The 13,505-nt window shown below is 38.7% G+C and overlaps 2 protein-coding genes across 2 annotated transcripts in view; one reads left to right on the top strand and one right to left on the bottom strand.

Annotated features, from left to right (window-relative positions):
* Positions 1-13,505, top strand: part of cdh23 (cadherin-related 23) — a gene marked incomplete at its 5' end in the record, with an annotated part of 152,643 nt that overhangs the window by 77,238 nt on the left and 61,900 nt on the right. The window contains 2 exon segments of the mRNA XM_014005461.1: positions 570-698; positions 805-1,032. Of these exon segments, the coding sequence (XP_013860915.1) occupies positions 570-698; positions 805-1,032 (357 nt within the window).
* The window catches only part of vsir (V-set immunoregulatory receptor), a gene marked incomplete in the record, with an annotated part of 28,019 nt that continues 21,453 nt past the window's right edge, over positions 6,940-13,505 (bottom strand). Inside the window, 2 exon segments of the mRNA XM_014005463.1 lie at positions 6,940-8,146; positions 11,921-12,093. Of these exon segments, the coding sequence (XP_013860917.1) occupies positions 8,109-8,146; positions 11,921-12,093 (211 nt within the window).

Genomic DNA, 13,505 nt, shown 5'->3' with positions numbered 1-13,505 from the left:
CCTAAATATTTAGCTAGCTACCTAAATATTTAACTTACCGGTAAATATTTAGGTAGCTAGCTAAATAGTTAAGTTAAATATTTAGCTAGCCACCTAAATATTTAACTTAAATATTTAGCTAGCTACCTAAATATTTAACTTACCGGTAAATATTTCGGTAGCTAGCTAAATAGTTAAGTTAAATATTTAGCTAGCCACCTAAATATTTAACTTAAATATTTAGCTAGCTACCTAAATATTTAGGTTGCAAATTAAATATTTAGCTAGCCACCTAAATATTTAACTTAAATATTTAGCTAGCTACACTAAAATTTAAGTTGCAACCTAAATATTTGGGTAGCTAGCTAAATATTTAGGTTGCAAGTTAAATTTTAGTGTAGCTAGCTAAATATTTAAGTTTAATATTTAGGTGGCTAGCTAAATATTTAAGTCATTCAGCACTTTACACTGACAGTACCAGGCTTCCAGTCATTGACGGTAAAGAATGCTGAAGTATATAAATAAAGTCTACATGTTTATTTAAGCTTTGTCTTGTTTCATTGAGGTTTCCATCGGTTGTGTTGTTGCAGGTGCGAGCCACTGACAACGGCTCACCTCCCAGGTACACAGATAACTCTCTGACTGTCAACATCCTGGACGTTAACGACAACCCACCTGTCATTCAGAGCCCGAGGGGCTACAACGTTAGCGTTAACGAGGTAGGGACGTGTCCACGTCATCGTGTTATTAGTTACTTTATTGATATTTAAGTSTTGTTCATCCTACGGCTGACGGCGAGTGATCATTCTGGATGAAATGTTGCAGAACGTCGGCGGAGGCACGTCGGTTCTGCGCGTGGTGGCCACGGACCGAGACATCGGCTCCAACGCCATGCTGTTCTACTACATCACCGCCGGGAACGAGGACATGACGTTCCGCATGGACCGCATGACCGGAGAGATCGTGACCCGACCGGCGCCGCCCGACCGCGAGCGCCAGCAGGACTATCGCCTCGTGGTCACCGTGGAGGACGACGGCGCGCCGCCTCTGTCGGTAAGGAGCAGCTAAAGCTGGAGGGAGACTTTCGGCTGATACAGACACAATCACACTACTGAGATCTTTTTTCTTCCGTACGGTTTTCAGCGTCTAACTCGTTCCACAAATTCAAAACGTTCAGCTCGTTCATGTGAGGGGTGCTGGTAATTCAGCTATTTATAATTTTTTAGCAATTTAACTTTTTTAGCCACTTTTTTTTTCTGTTGAAAATTAATGGAGCTGTTTTCAACATCCTTAAACTCCTTTAAAATGTTTCTAAATCTTTACAACACCTCACACATTTTGTTCTGGTTCTGCTTGTTTTCACTTTCTTGTGCTAATTTTAGCTAATTTTTTATTTTTTTTTTTACAAATTTTAGCTTTTTTTTCTGCTATTTCAGCTAAAATTCAGCCTTTTTTCCGCTATTGTTCTGCTTTTTTCTACGTTTTTGTGCTTTTTTCTGCTACTTTGTGCTATTTAGGCTTCTTACAGATGCTTTTTGCTATATTCAGCTATTTGCTGAAATTTTAGCTGATAAGCTGCTATTAGCAAACCTTAGCTTTTCTAAGGTAAATACACATTTTTTGTAGCTATTACAAAAGTTTTCAACTGAGTTCAGCAAACTTGTGCCTCCTTATACTTCCTAATGCTAATTAATAAGAATGTCCCGATACAACTTTTTCACTTCCGATACGATACCAATATTGCAACTTTGAGAATTGTCCAATACCGATATTGACCCGTTACCATAACAGTACAAGTCACACAMTTTTACCTATTTTGTAATGTAAAATCTTAGAAAAGTCTTGATCAGATCAAACAGTGAAAAAGAGTAGGTATGAGAAAAACTGACCCATTTATTTTTAACCAATGGATCACATACATTTTAAACTGAAGAACATTCTACAATTTAATAAATAAAATAAATTACAATACACTGAAAAAATAACATAATAAAAACAAAATGTACTTTTAAAGTGTAAAATAATTCAAAATCACTCCAGTTATTTATTTTTTTTACCATCTGTCAGCCTTGTGCTGCTTTATGGTGGGAATAACTGAAGGTGGGGACAAAACAAAAGCCCACATTATTGTCTGTTCAAAGTTAAGAGTCCACATCTACAGTTTTACTGACTGTAATCAAAACAACGTGATCATTGCACTTAATCTTCACTAAAACAAGTGTGTGAATAGATTAAACATCACTCTACAAACAAGAGCAAAAATAAGTAGTAAGAATCAGTCAGTTAATTATTAATACCTTCTACAGTCTGAGCATCATGTGGAGATTAGCCTCTCTCTCCTGCAGGGAGCAGTTTTTATCACTGCTCTCATCGTGTCGCTCGTATTCCAACACAAAATCTGCGCTCTTCCTTTCTTCTGTTCATCAATCCCAGAGATAATCCACGGGCAACATTCTGCTGATGTCAAAACCGTAAAAAGCATGCTGTCCTCGCTTCTGCCCGCTAGAACCACCGGAGTGAGAGGAGGTTCTGCTCGGTTGGAATCATGGAGACACTTTTGGACCGAGGCTGAACCGAGCCGAACCGCAAAGCTGCTGCCAGGGTGGAGAGTAGTTGTCGCTCCGGTTTAAAACGTTCACGGTTCTGTGCCCCAACGGAAAACTTGTGCGTGACAACTTTGCACTTAGCTTCAACTCTGTTTCTGATGAAAATAGAAAGTTCTGCCGACATTCTTGCTAACTTGTTAGCGCAGCATGTTGTTGTGATCACGTGAGCGCTGCATGCTGGATCCAAGCGCTGCTGGATAGAAACACTGGAGCGGAGTCAGTGAACTGCTGGAGCGGACTGCTAATATCGGAGCGCTTATATCGGACATTTTTTATGCAGGCCGATAAAATCCGATACTCATTTTTTTTGGCTGATATCGGACCGATATCCGATATCAATATCGGATCGGGACACCCCTACTAATTAAAACATTTCCAGCTACTTTTTAGCTGTGTTACTGAAAATTTCAGCTGTTTTAGTTATCACTTTTATGTAATTCTTTACTGCTTTTTTTCAGTTTTAGCTATTTTTCAACTATAACTATTTCAAATGGATGCTAATTTCAAATTGTGGCTGCTACCTTTAGCTTATTTTATGCTAATTTTAGCTATTTTATGCTACTTTAACTATAGATCTGCTTCTTTCTGCTGTTTTTCTGCTTTTTTATGCTAACTAGTGCTATTCATGCTTCTTACAGATGTTTTCAGCTATGTTCAGCTATTTTAGCTTTTAAATTTTTTCTGGTTTCAGCTAGATTTGTGCTCCTTTTTACAGTTTTTCTGCAAAGTTGGGCTTGTTTGCTTTCAGCTTTTCAAAGAGAGCTCACATTAACACTTTTCCTATTAAATATTTTCAGCTGAAGTTTTCAGCTGGAAGCATTCACATAGTTAAGTAATATCCTGGCTGCACAGCTGTAGACTCTGACCCGTCAGCAAACACCGCCTCATCTCGTTTAGCTTCCTGTCTCCTGTGAAGACGAGTGATGCTCAGATTGTTTTCTCTTTTCACTGCCGTTTCTCTCCGGAGAGCACGGTCTCAAGGATGAACCAGTGGAACAACCTTGTTCTGTTTGATGACTCCCTGGTTGGTAAACACATCGTGTCCTTGTGCTGCCAAAGTTTAGGACGTTCATATATTTATTTAGCAAAGATCTAGATTATATTTATACACTGACAGAGAGAGAGCTGGGAATTAACAGGGATTCACCCCCTCACTTTGTACGGCAGGCTATTTTAAAATAAAAACACTGCACTTACATTACAGATAACTGAAATTATTTCATTCAGTTCAATTCAATAATACATTGTTAATCCCAAAGGGAAATGAAATGTTGTCATATTATCCTGGTTTCTTTAAAAAGTTGTTATAAATGCTTTTGACTAGACATGTTAGTAAATGAAATCTAATACCTAATTTAAGATATCTCACTTTAAGTTCAAAATAGTCATAATTCTAATTTAAGCTATCTTAAATGACATCATTATTCAAGATATTCAATTCAATTCAGTTTATTTATATAGCACCAAGTCCCAACATACGTTGTCTCAGGACACTGTAGATAAAAAGAACAATGTAAAGAAGAAAGCAGCAGRTTGTGTTGAATCACTTCATCACAGTCTCCCATCCTGAGCAAACGACGGAGAGGAAAAACTCCCTGCTAATCAGGAAGAAACCTCCAGCAGAACCAGGCTCAGGACAGGAGACCATCTGCCTCGACCGGCTGGTTGGAGGATATCTTCAGTGTATTTTTTTTAGATATTTAGATTAAAACTAGTGCAAATTAAACTGCAGATGTCTTGAAATAAAAAAAAGACTCACCAAAACTAACTTAGAGCTATCTAGAAATGTGTTTGATAAAGACGGGGCTATCAGCTAAATCCTACTGGGGGCCGGGGCAGGGGAGGGGGTGTTAAACACTGCAGCATGTATCAGAACAAGTTTTATCTTTTACGCTTTTAATTTATTTTATTTTATTGAAACATAAGTTTAAAATTTACAAGTGATTTAAATTTTTATATATATTAAATTAAGTTAAAATAAAGAGAAAATGCAAATAATATATATTTTTTGTGTGTGGGGGTGGGGGCCTCATTGCCGGGCCGGATGAAAGTCATGTGGCCCATGGGCCGCCAGTTGAATAGCCCTGGAGTAAGATGTCTCTAAATGAATTACAGTTTTCTTGAGTTTGTTTTTTTGTTCATCTAGACAGCTTTTTTTTGTCTTGAACTAATATTTTGACTCGTCAAAAATATATTCAAGCTATTTTCAATAATTATTCTGTTGAGTCAAAGTGTCACTGATTTTCATAGCATTTTGTCCTGCTTTCTTTGGTCTGAAATCAAACTGCAAGTCTGGTGTTTTAAACCCTTTTTTTATATCTCTGCAGCTCAACATGAAATAAGAAACACGTATAATTTATTGTATGTCTTTGTAACTGTTTGGACGGCTCAGTGGCAGCAGGGGGGCTTCGTGCAGTTTATTAATTCAGATATTAAAAATATAATTTTGACTCATCATGTTTGAGATTTCTGTAATTACCATTCAGGACAGACAGAATGTAGTTGCTCCTACTCAGAACTCGTTTTCAGATTTCAAATTGTATGTAAAAATGGCCTGCCATATGTTGGCAGATAATATCATTTGGGTTCAAATATAACCTCAGATTAAAGCGTAAATTCAATATTTCATCATTTCCTGTCTGCAGAGATCTGATGTCAGAGACGAGGCAGAAAACTTTCAGGTTGGAAAGTTCCTTTTATTATACAAGCTAGATTTACAGCTAAACACACGTCTCTGATATATTTTTACCCCCTTTTTTTTACAATATAAACATTAAAATAACAGATTATAGTGAGCGTGAAAAAATATAAACGTGTTTTAACTCAATCAGAAATTATTCCTTAAAGCTGTAATTTCATTTGAAATCAAATACGCATTCACAGAACCATCCGGTCACACAGACATCAGTATAAATCTTTGAAAAGAAAAACACGTGCATGAACATAAAACCCAGTGCGACACACWTCAAACATAAATATATTCAACCAGCTTCTTTACAAATTTGCTGAATCTTTTTTTTCTCTCCCTTCTCATTGCACACAAACCTGACAGCAATAAGCTTTAAACAAAAAAAATTAAAATAAAAGTGTAATGGCAGTAATTAAAGATTTTTTTTATTATTTTCATGCCTGTACGGCTACATGTATTTGTAATAAACTCTGTACAGAACAACAGCTAATAGAACAGTTGTTGATAAAGGTTTTTCAGCACCTTTAAGGCGTCCTGTGCGGCGCTGAAGGTACAGGAAGGAAAGAGTCTTTGGAAAAAAAGGTGCAAACTGTATCTGAGGTAGCAAAGACAAAACAGGAAAGAAAGCAAAATTTAAAAAAATCATTCTACAAGAGGCAACGTAATGCCACTTTGAACATGTTTGGACTTTACTAARGATCGAGGCTCCGGTGAAATGTAACAGTCCAAAAGCTCAGTGCTACATTCATGATCATTGGTGACTGATAGAGCCCGTGCAACAAAAACAAGTCGTTTATCCCACATGTTGGACGCTGAGCTTCCGTTTAAACTCAGAGATTTACCCCTAAAATCAGCTAAACTGTAGCCTCGAAACTGCAAAAGAATGAACACGTTGAGTAATTTAAAAATAAATTTCAGTTAGAGGCAAAAACTAAGACTTTAAAATTCAAACCTGAAGATTTTCTTTGAGCKTCATGCAGGGGAGAAACTGAGAAGAGCAGTCATTAGCCCCCCGTCCATCAAAAATATTTCAGCTCAGATCCCCCCACTGCCTGAAACCAACTCTATTCGGGATCTGGCTACCCCTCACCCCTGCACGTCCCTGACTGCTGACATGTTGAATCGCAATGGGCTCGACACATAGGGCACAACAAACGTCATCGCAGCCAGGGTGAAACCTGACAAACTTCATCGCAACCAGGGTGAAACCCAACAAAAGTCATCGCAACCAGGGTGAAACCCGACAAATGTCATTGCAACCAGGGTAAAACCCGACAAAAGTCATCGCAACCAGGGTGAAACCCGACAAAAGTCATCGCAACCAGGGTGAAACCCGACAAACGTCATCGCAACCAGGGTGAAACCCGACAAACGTCATCGCAACCAGGGTGAAACCCGACAAACGTCATCGCAACCAGGGTGAAACCCAAGAAACGTCATCGCAACCAGGGTGAAACCCAAGAAACGTCATCGCAACCAGGGTGAAACCCAAGAAACATCATCGCAACCAGGGTGAAACCCGGCAAACGTCATCGCAACCAGGGTGAAACCCAACAAAGTTCATCGCAACCAGGGTGAAACCCAACAAAGTTCATCGCAACCAGGGTGAAACCCAAGAAAAGTCATCGCAACCAGGGTGAAACCCGACAAACTTCATTGCAACCAGGGTGAAACCCAAGAAACGTCATCGCAACCAGGGTGAAACCCAACAAACGTCATCGCAACCAGGGTGAAACCCGACAAACGTCATCGCAACCAGGGTAAAACCTAACAAACTTCATCGCAACCAGGGTGAAGCCCGACAAACTTCTTCGCAACCAGGGTGAAACCCGACAAAAGACAAATGTCATTGCAGCCAGGGTGAAACCCGACATATATCATCACAACCAGGGTGAAACCCGACAAACATTATCACAACCAGGGTAAATTCCGACACACGGGACGCGATAGCGACGGCGGTGTTGCAAATCGCACTCTCGGGTTGCTCGTCTTCAAGAAATTTGCTTGGTTCTTCTACTGCTTCTTGTAACGTTTATTGGTGAATGGTGTGCATTACCGCGGTATAAATTAAACAAATTTTACGATGCTAACGTTACTGAAAAACAAACACACTAAGATGTGATTTTATGAGGACAAACGTACCAAACTGTTTCACCCTGGTGCTAACAGATTTCCTCAAGCTGTTTTTTATGTATCTTAGTAATCACTTTGTGACGTGTCGTATGAAATTGTAATGTTTTTTAAGAAGTTAGCTAAAATAATGTTGAACGTGGTAGCTAAGTGCACTATGTAGCAAACTTTCTGCTCATTGGTCAGTCAATGAAACCCTCTCTGATTGGTTGTAGCACTATGTCACAGCAACAAAAGTTGAACCCGTTTCAACTAATACAAATATGTTCAAGCTCATGTTTGTGTGCTAATGCTAGGCTAACTAGCTAAACAGTCTGGATGACATCGCTGCACAGGCTCTATAGTGACAGGAAAAACTGGCATCTTTAGGCGGTTTGAGTTCTCACCAACGTAAACGACCAAAACCTACGAGGAAATGTAGAAAAACCGAAGTTTGTTGAGTTTGACTTGATGAGCAGTGCTTAGAATCCCTGAATCCGTTTCTGGCCTCAAGCTGCTGTTTCAGGCGGAAATAGTTTCTGGATCCAAAAAGAGCGCAGTTCTTCCTCCTCCTGAGCTCCAGGAAACGTGCGGGAGACGGTCCGGTTTGTTCAGAGGCAGCTGGTGAGGACAGGATGCTGGTGAGAGGGCGAGGAAGAGGAGGAGAGCTGCAGGACAGTTTCCAGATCGGCTGTTTGAGTGAAGAACCTGATTTTATTCTTGTTTTAAATCTGCAGCAGGTCTGGAGACTCGGGGATGGGGTCTGCAACAGAAAAAGAAACGCAGATGAGTGACAGCGTAGACACAGCAGGAAGTTTACCATCACGACTCTTTAAAAATGACGGAACTAATTTTTCTCTAATTCTGTGTTTATTTGTGACTGGAACAGGAAAAGACCGAATGAGACGTGTTTTTGCTGGAAATGTGTTTTTTTTAAAACAAAAAGCAGAACTAAAATGGCCTGGGGCCAGAGTTGCAACATGTTTTAAGACGAGGAAGTTGTGCTGCAGATCGGAGAGGAAAGATGAAGTGCAGCTTTTTGTCCACAACATGAAACCTCAGACAGAGAACAGCTGTTTCTACTGAACGTCTGTGGACCACGAGAGGAAACGAGTCCTGCGCCGGGACACAAAAACTTTAAATCGAACCGTTTTACAGATACTGAGCTAAAACCTGAGTGAGCTCCAACTCCTGAGGCCTGTTTGACAGTGGAGACACGCAGGCCTTCAAGGAATGCTACTTTCATTTAAACAGTTTATTTCTCCTCTTTTCCCGACGTCTCAGATGGAAACTGGGTAATCCATGCCAGTATGTCTGGAATGTCTGCAGAGGCATCTCGGGATTTGATAACGAAAATAAGAAAACACTTTTCTGACTCAGGCTGTTGGTGTTAAAGCGTCTGTGACATGAAAAAGATTTTTAATAATACAAATGCATTTTTGGAAGGACAACACTAGCTGTGTTTCCATTACAAATGTGCGCAAAACTTTGTCGATATTCTGTTAAAGTCGAAAAACACAGTTTCGCAACTGTTGTTTCCATTAAGTAAGAAATGCTATTAAAGTCACGCGTGAATACGTTTGTTCTCATGATAAGTCATTACAAACATGGCGGCGATGGATGTAAACACATAGCATGTTGCTACCACGACACTAGCGCTCATCATCAGAGGAGACGTCGGCGTCTTTTATCGAGGCTTTCCAGAGACAAGTCCCTACTTGGGAGCGGCTACGTATGCTGTGTTTTTGGGAAATTGTAGTCGGTGAGTTTACTATTTTATACTACTTCTGTGATATTACTACTACTTCTACTTCCTGTTATCTTCTTCATCATCGTCTTTCACCAGTAGAAACAGCTGGTTGTTGATCACGTGACTCTCGTGATGCGAAAAAAGTGTTTCTATTGCAGCTTTGCAAAAAAAAAAACAATTTCGATACGGCCGAAAAACCACCTCATCCTAGCGCAAAAACATTTTGTCGAAAAATGTTTGTTTTTTTCGAAATTGACGTGTTTCCATTGAGCAAATTTATTTTCAAAATTCTAATTTGCACATTTTCATGGTCAATGGAAACGCAGCTATTGAGGACATTTTACAAAATAATTTTTATGCTGCTCAGACGAACAATTGTTGAGATATTTGCATGTGAAGTAACAGGAAGTGATGTCAAAGGGGAATGTCTGCATGAAAACAGAGCTAAGCTAAAATGCTCAACAGAGACTGTAGAGAGGAATCTGATGTTTTAGATTATTTTGAGTCATCAAAAAAAGAGTCAGAGTTCAAATAATGTTTCAATAAACAAAGACCAGAGAGTTATATTTCTTAAAAGGAGTTCCCCTTTGATGTCACTTCCTGTTTACCTTTTGCTGAGCCAAGTTCAAAAGAAAATAGGCCAGTTATGTGTCCAAACGGGTAAAATAATGAGTGGTGTACCAAGTTTCTTAAATAGAATAAAGTTTTCTTTTGTATCTGAAGGATAAGCATGTCACASGAACTTTAATGTAATGAATCCTGGTTAAAGTGGTTTGTGTGGAAATGTGCATTTTTGCACGATTTATTGAGAAACATGATGATCTGTGTTGTTTTTTTCCTCCATTGCTTCACAGCTTACCAAACTGTGTGCGTTTTGAAACTCTGGCCTGTGTCTTTGTGTAACACATACATGATGCTGCAAGTATCTCCGCTCATAACTTGAGTAATAAATGAAGGTGAAACRAAGTCCGGTTCGAACTTCTCTAATTCCACGCTTTGTTTCGGCTCGTTATGACTCGTTCCTTGGCTGATTTCACTTTTTATTTGCGTCAGATCTCCACAGACGTGTTTTAAAGGATTCAGCTGGATCATTTGAGTGTTCAGACAAAGCTGAGGCCTGAYTGAATACATCAGTTTTACACGTCGGACTTTCCAGAAGTTCATGCCACAGTTTTAAACTAAGACGATGAGTAGAGCAAGAGTTTAATTGTTTAGTATTTTTCTTTTCATGGAGAAGCATAAGTGATTCATGCAAATTGTTGTTTGAGTTGGTGTTTCAAGTTTAGCTTTGGTTTTTTGTGTATTTTTCAATTGTTTTGATTTTTGTTGTAATTTACTTTCATTTTGAACTTATTCTGGGGATAAAAAAGGGGCAGATATAAGATTTATTCTGCTGCTGCCTTTCGTTTTATTTGATTTTGTTTTGATTGCATGTTTTTTGTTCTGTACAAACGAAGTGAATAAATTTCTAAATAAAAATACATAAAAATTATTTTTTCATTATAGTTTAGTTTTTATTTCATTGTGACTTACAGTTAGTTATAATTAGTTTTACAGTGGATTTGTTAGTTTTTTTTTTTACTTAGTAGGGATGCACGATATATCGGTATTGACATCGGTATCACCGACTGTTATGGACTAATTATCTATCTGTTTCACCTGTTCAATGTTAATCTGTTCGTCCAGACGTCAGGACTCCGCAACGGACTGAACTCTCTTGTTTGATAAGASRCTCTTTGAGCTGGGAGCCCTGTGATAGGCTGGACAGTACATTAGGCGATCTGTGATTGGTTATAAGCACGTCATATGATGTTATCATGGTGTATATTATTGNACATTAGGCGATCTGTGATTGGTTATAAGCACGTCATATGATGTTATCATGGTGTATATTATTGGCTGTGTCCGCTGACGTGTCAGCGACAGGCCGACGGAGCTTCCTGATTGAGTCCTGTCTGTTTGTCGCTCAGAATTAAATCATTATTTACGACCATACACGCAGACTTTTCTGGCATTATTCCGTGTTTCTGCTTTTAATGCGACGACAGAAATTGGCGTTGTCTGAAAGGCGGTTTCAAGGACCGGAGGACTGCCCGCAGCGGTCGACTGTTTTGTCTCGGACATCCACCGGAAAATGGAGGCTGAAAAGCTGACCTGTTTTTGGTCATTTTTTAGAATATCGTATCGGCCCGATATGTAAAATGGGGCCAWTGTTGATTTTCCATTTTTTTAGCTTTTTGTTTCTGTTTTGGGAGGCAAAATGTTTGGTCGAGTGGTATCTGTTTGACATTACAGAACATGAGGGGCCGTAAGCTGGCTGCAGTTTATGTGAAACGTATCGATTAAAAAAACCAGCTTAATCAGTCTACATGGCAAAAATAAATTCACAAACACTAAAACGAAGGTTATTCTATCCTTTATTTCAGTTAGTTTGTAAAAATAAAATACAGTTTCAGTTATCTTTTTTTCATTACATTACAGTTTGTATTTATTTCGGTTAAGTAAAATGTTTTTTCAATTTCAGTTTTCGTTATTTCGTTAGTTTCAGTTAATTATTAATAACTCCGGTGTAGTTTTGGTTGTCAATGTCTTATTTAGGATCTTAATTTTTCAAAACAGGAAGTGCTGCAACGAGCTGCTGCTTCTGTTTACCCTTTTAAATGACCGTATAAATCTGTGATACGCAGCAGATACGGGTGTAAGTGGTTATAAAACAGATTGTAACGGGCCGTTATGAAATTTGAATCTTGTATATCATCGGATCACGGGTATCCTCTCGTATCCTACCTTCAGATGGGAAGAAAACATCTCCGTGTGCGGGGGACAGGGGTGTTCCCGGGTCCGACAGCAAGTGGCGTCCAGTTTCAGAGGACTGCCTGGTCATGATCTGAGACACGGTCCGGGTCTTAACTTGTGGCGAACTGCCGAGGAACACGGGATTGTCGTGGCCCTGGGCCTCGCTGAGGGAACCGATAAACACAAAAAACACATGAGGAAACAAAAAACTGTCCTAACTGTGATTTAAAATACTTTGTGTAAACGCTGAGTCAGCAACCACCAATTATATTATAAAATATTTTCCCAATATAATTAAACAAAAATCTCCTAAATTCACACACAAACATAGGTAACTGTTTAGCTTCTTTTAACTAGCTTGTTAAAACCTTTAGCTTTTAGCTACAGTTTTGCTACTTTAGGTTTGTAGCTAGCCCATTGCTACTATTAAATTTTAGCTGTCTTGCTATGATTAGCTGYACATTATCTTCCTTTGGCTATTGCTAACCTTTTGGTTTTACAGGCTTTCTTTTAGATTTGATTCTTTGAGCTAGCCTTTTGATACTTTTTTAGCTCTGCATTTGCAACAAGTAAATTTTAGCTGTTCGTTTTGCTGCTTTTAGCTGCCTTATTGTTGCCGTTAGCTAGTTTGCTGTTTTGCTATTAGTAATTGTCAGCTTTTACAAGCTGATTTGTCTTTTTGATACTTTTGATTTTTAGCTAGCCCTTTGCTACTATAAAGTTTTAGCTGTCCTTTTGCTGCTTTAGCTACCCTTTAGTTGCTGTTAGCTAGTTTTTTGTTGTTTTTTTTAGCTATTGCCAGTCTTTTGCTTTTATAGGCTTTCATRGATTCTTTGAGCTAGCCGTGTGATATTTTGTTCTTAGCTAGCCCTTTGCTACTATAAAGTTTCGGCTGTCCTTTAGCTGCTTTTAGCTACTGTTTTGCTTCTTTTAGTTATTGCTAGTCTACTGCCATTGTGAACTTTCATATAGTTTTGATTCTTTGAGTTAGACTTTGATACTTTTAATTTTAGCTAACCCCTTTCTTCTATTAAATTTTAGCTGTCCTTTTGCTACTTTTAGCTGCCCTTTAGTTGCTGTTAGCTAGTGTTTTGCATTTTTTAGCTATTRCCAGTCTTTTGCTTTTAAAGGCTTTCATATATTCTTTGAGCTAGCKGTGTGATAATTTGTTTTTTTGCTAGCTCTTTGCTACTATTACATTTTAGCTGTCGTTTTGCTAGTTTTACCTGCCCTATAGCTGCTTTCAGCTRGTGTTTTGCTTCTTTTTGCTTTTGCTAGTGTTCTGCTTTTGTAATCTTTCAGCTAAAGTTTAGCTTCTTTTAGYTTTAATCTTAGTTTTATCTACTTTAGCATGTATTAGCTCTCAGCATTGAYACTGTTTCTCTGCAATTTCTAACATTAATTTAAAAAGTCTGCCAAACTAAATGACCTGTTGGACAAGAATATGGAATCTTACTGTGCTTTGTGTAATCATGATTATTGTTAGTTGTTGTTCTGAGGTTGTTTAGACCAGTGTTTCCCAAAGTGGAGGTCAGGACCCAAAGCGGGGTCCCGAAACATCAAGGTGGGGTCCTGA

Source organism: Austrofundulus limnaeus, unplaced genomic scaffold, assembly GCF_001266775.1.
Source record: "Austrofundulus limnaeus strain Quisiro unplaced genomic scaffold, Austrofundulus_limnaeus-1.0 Scaffold30, whole genome shotgun sequence".
In the NCBI taxonomy this organism is placed as follows: domain Eukaryota; kingdom Metazoa; phylum Chordata; class Actinopteri; order Cyprinodontiformes; family Rivulidae; genus Austrofundulus; species Austrofundulus limnaeus.
The sequence above is the reverse complement of the archived record's forward strand: the minus strand, read 5'-3'. Positions and strand labels throughout refer to the sequence as shown.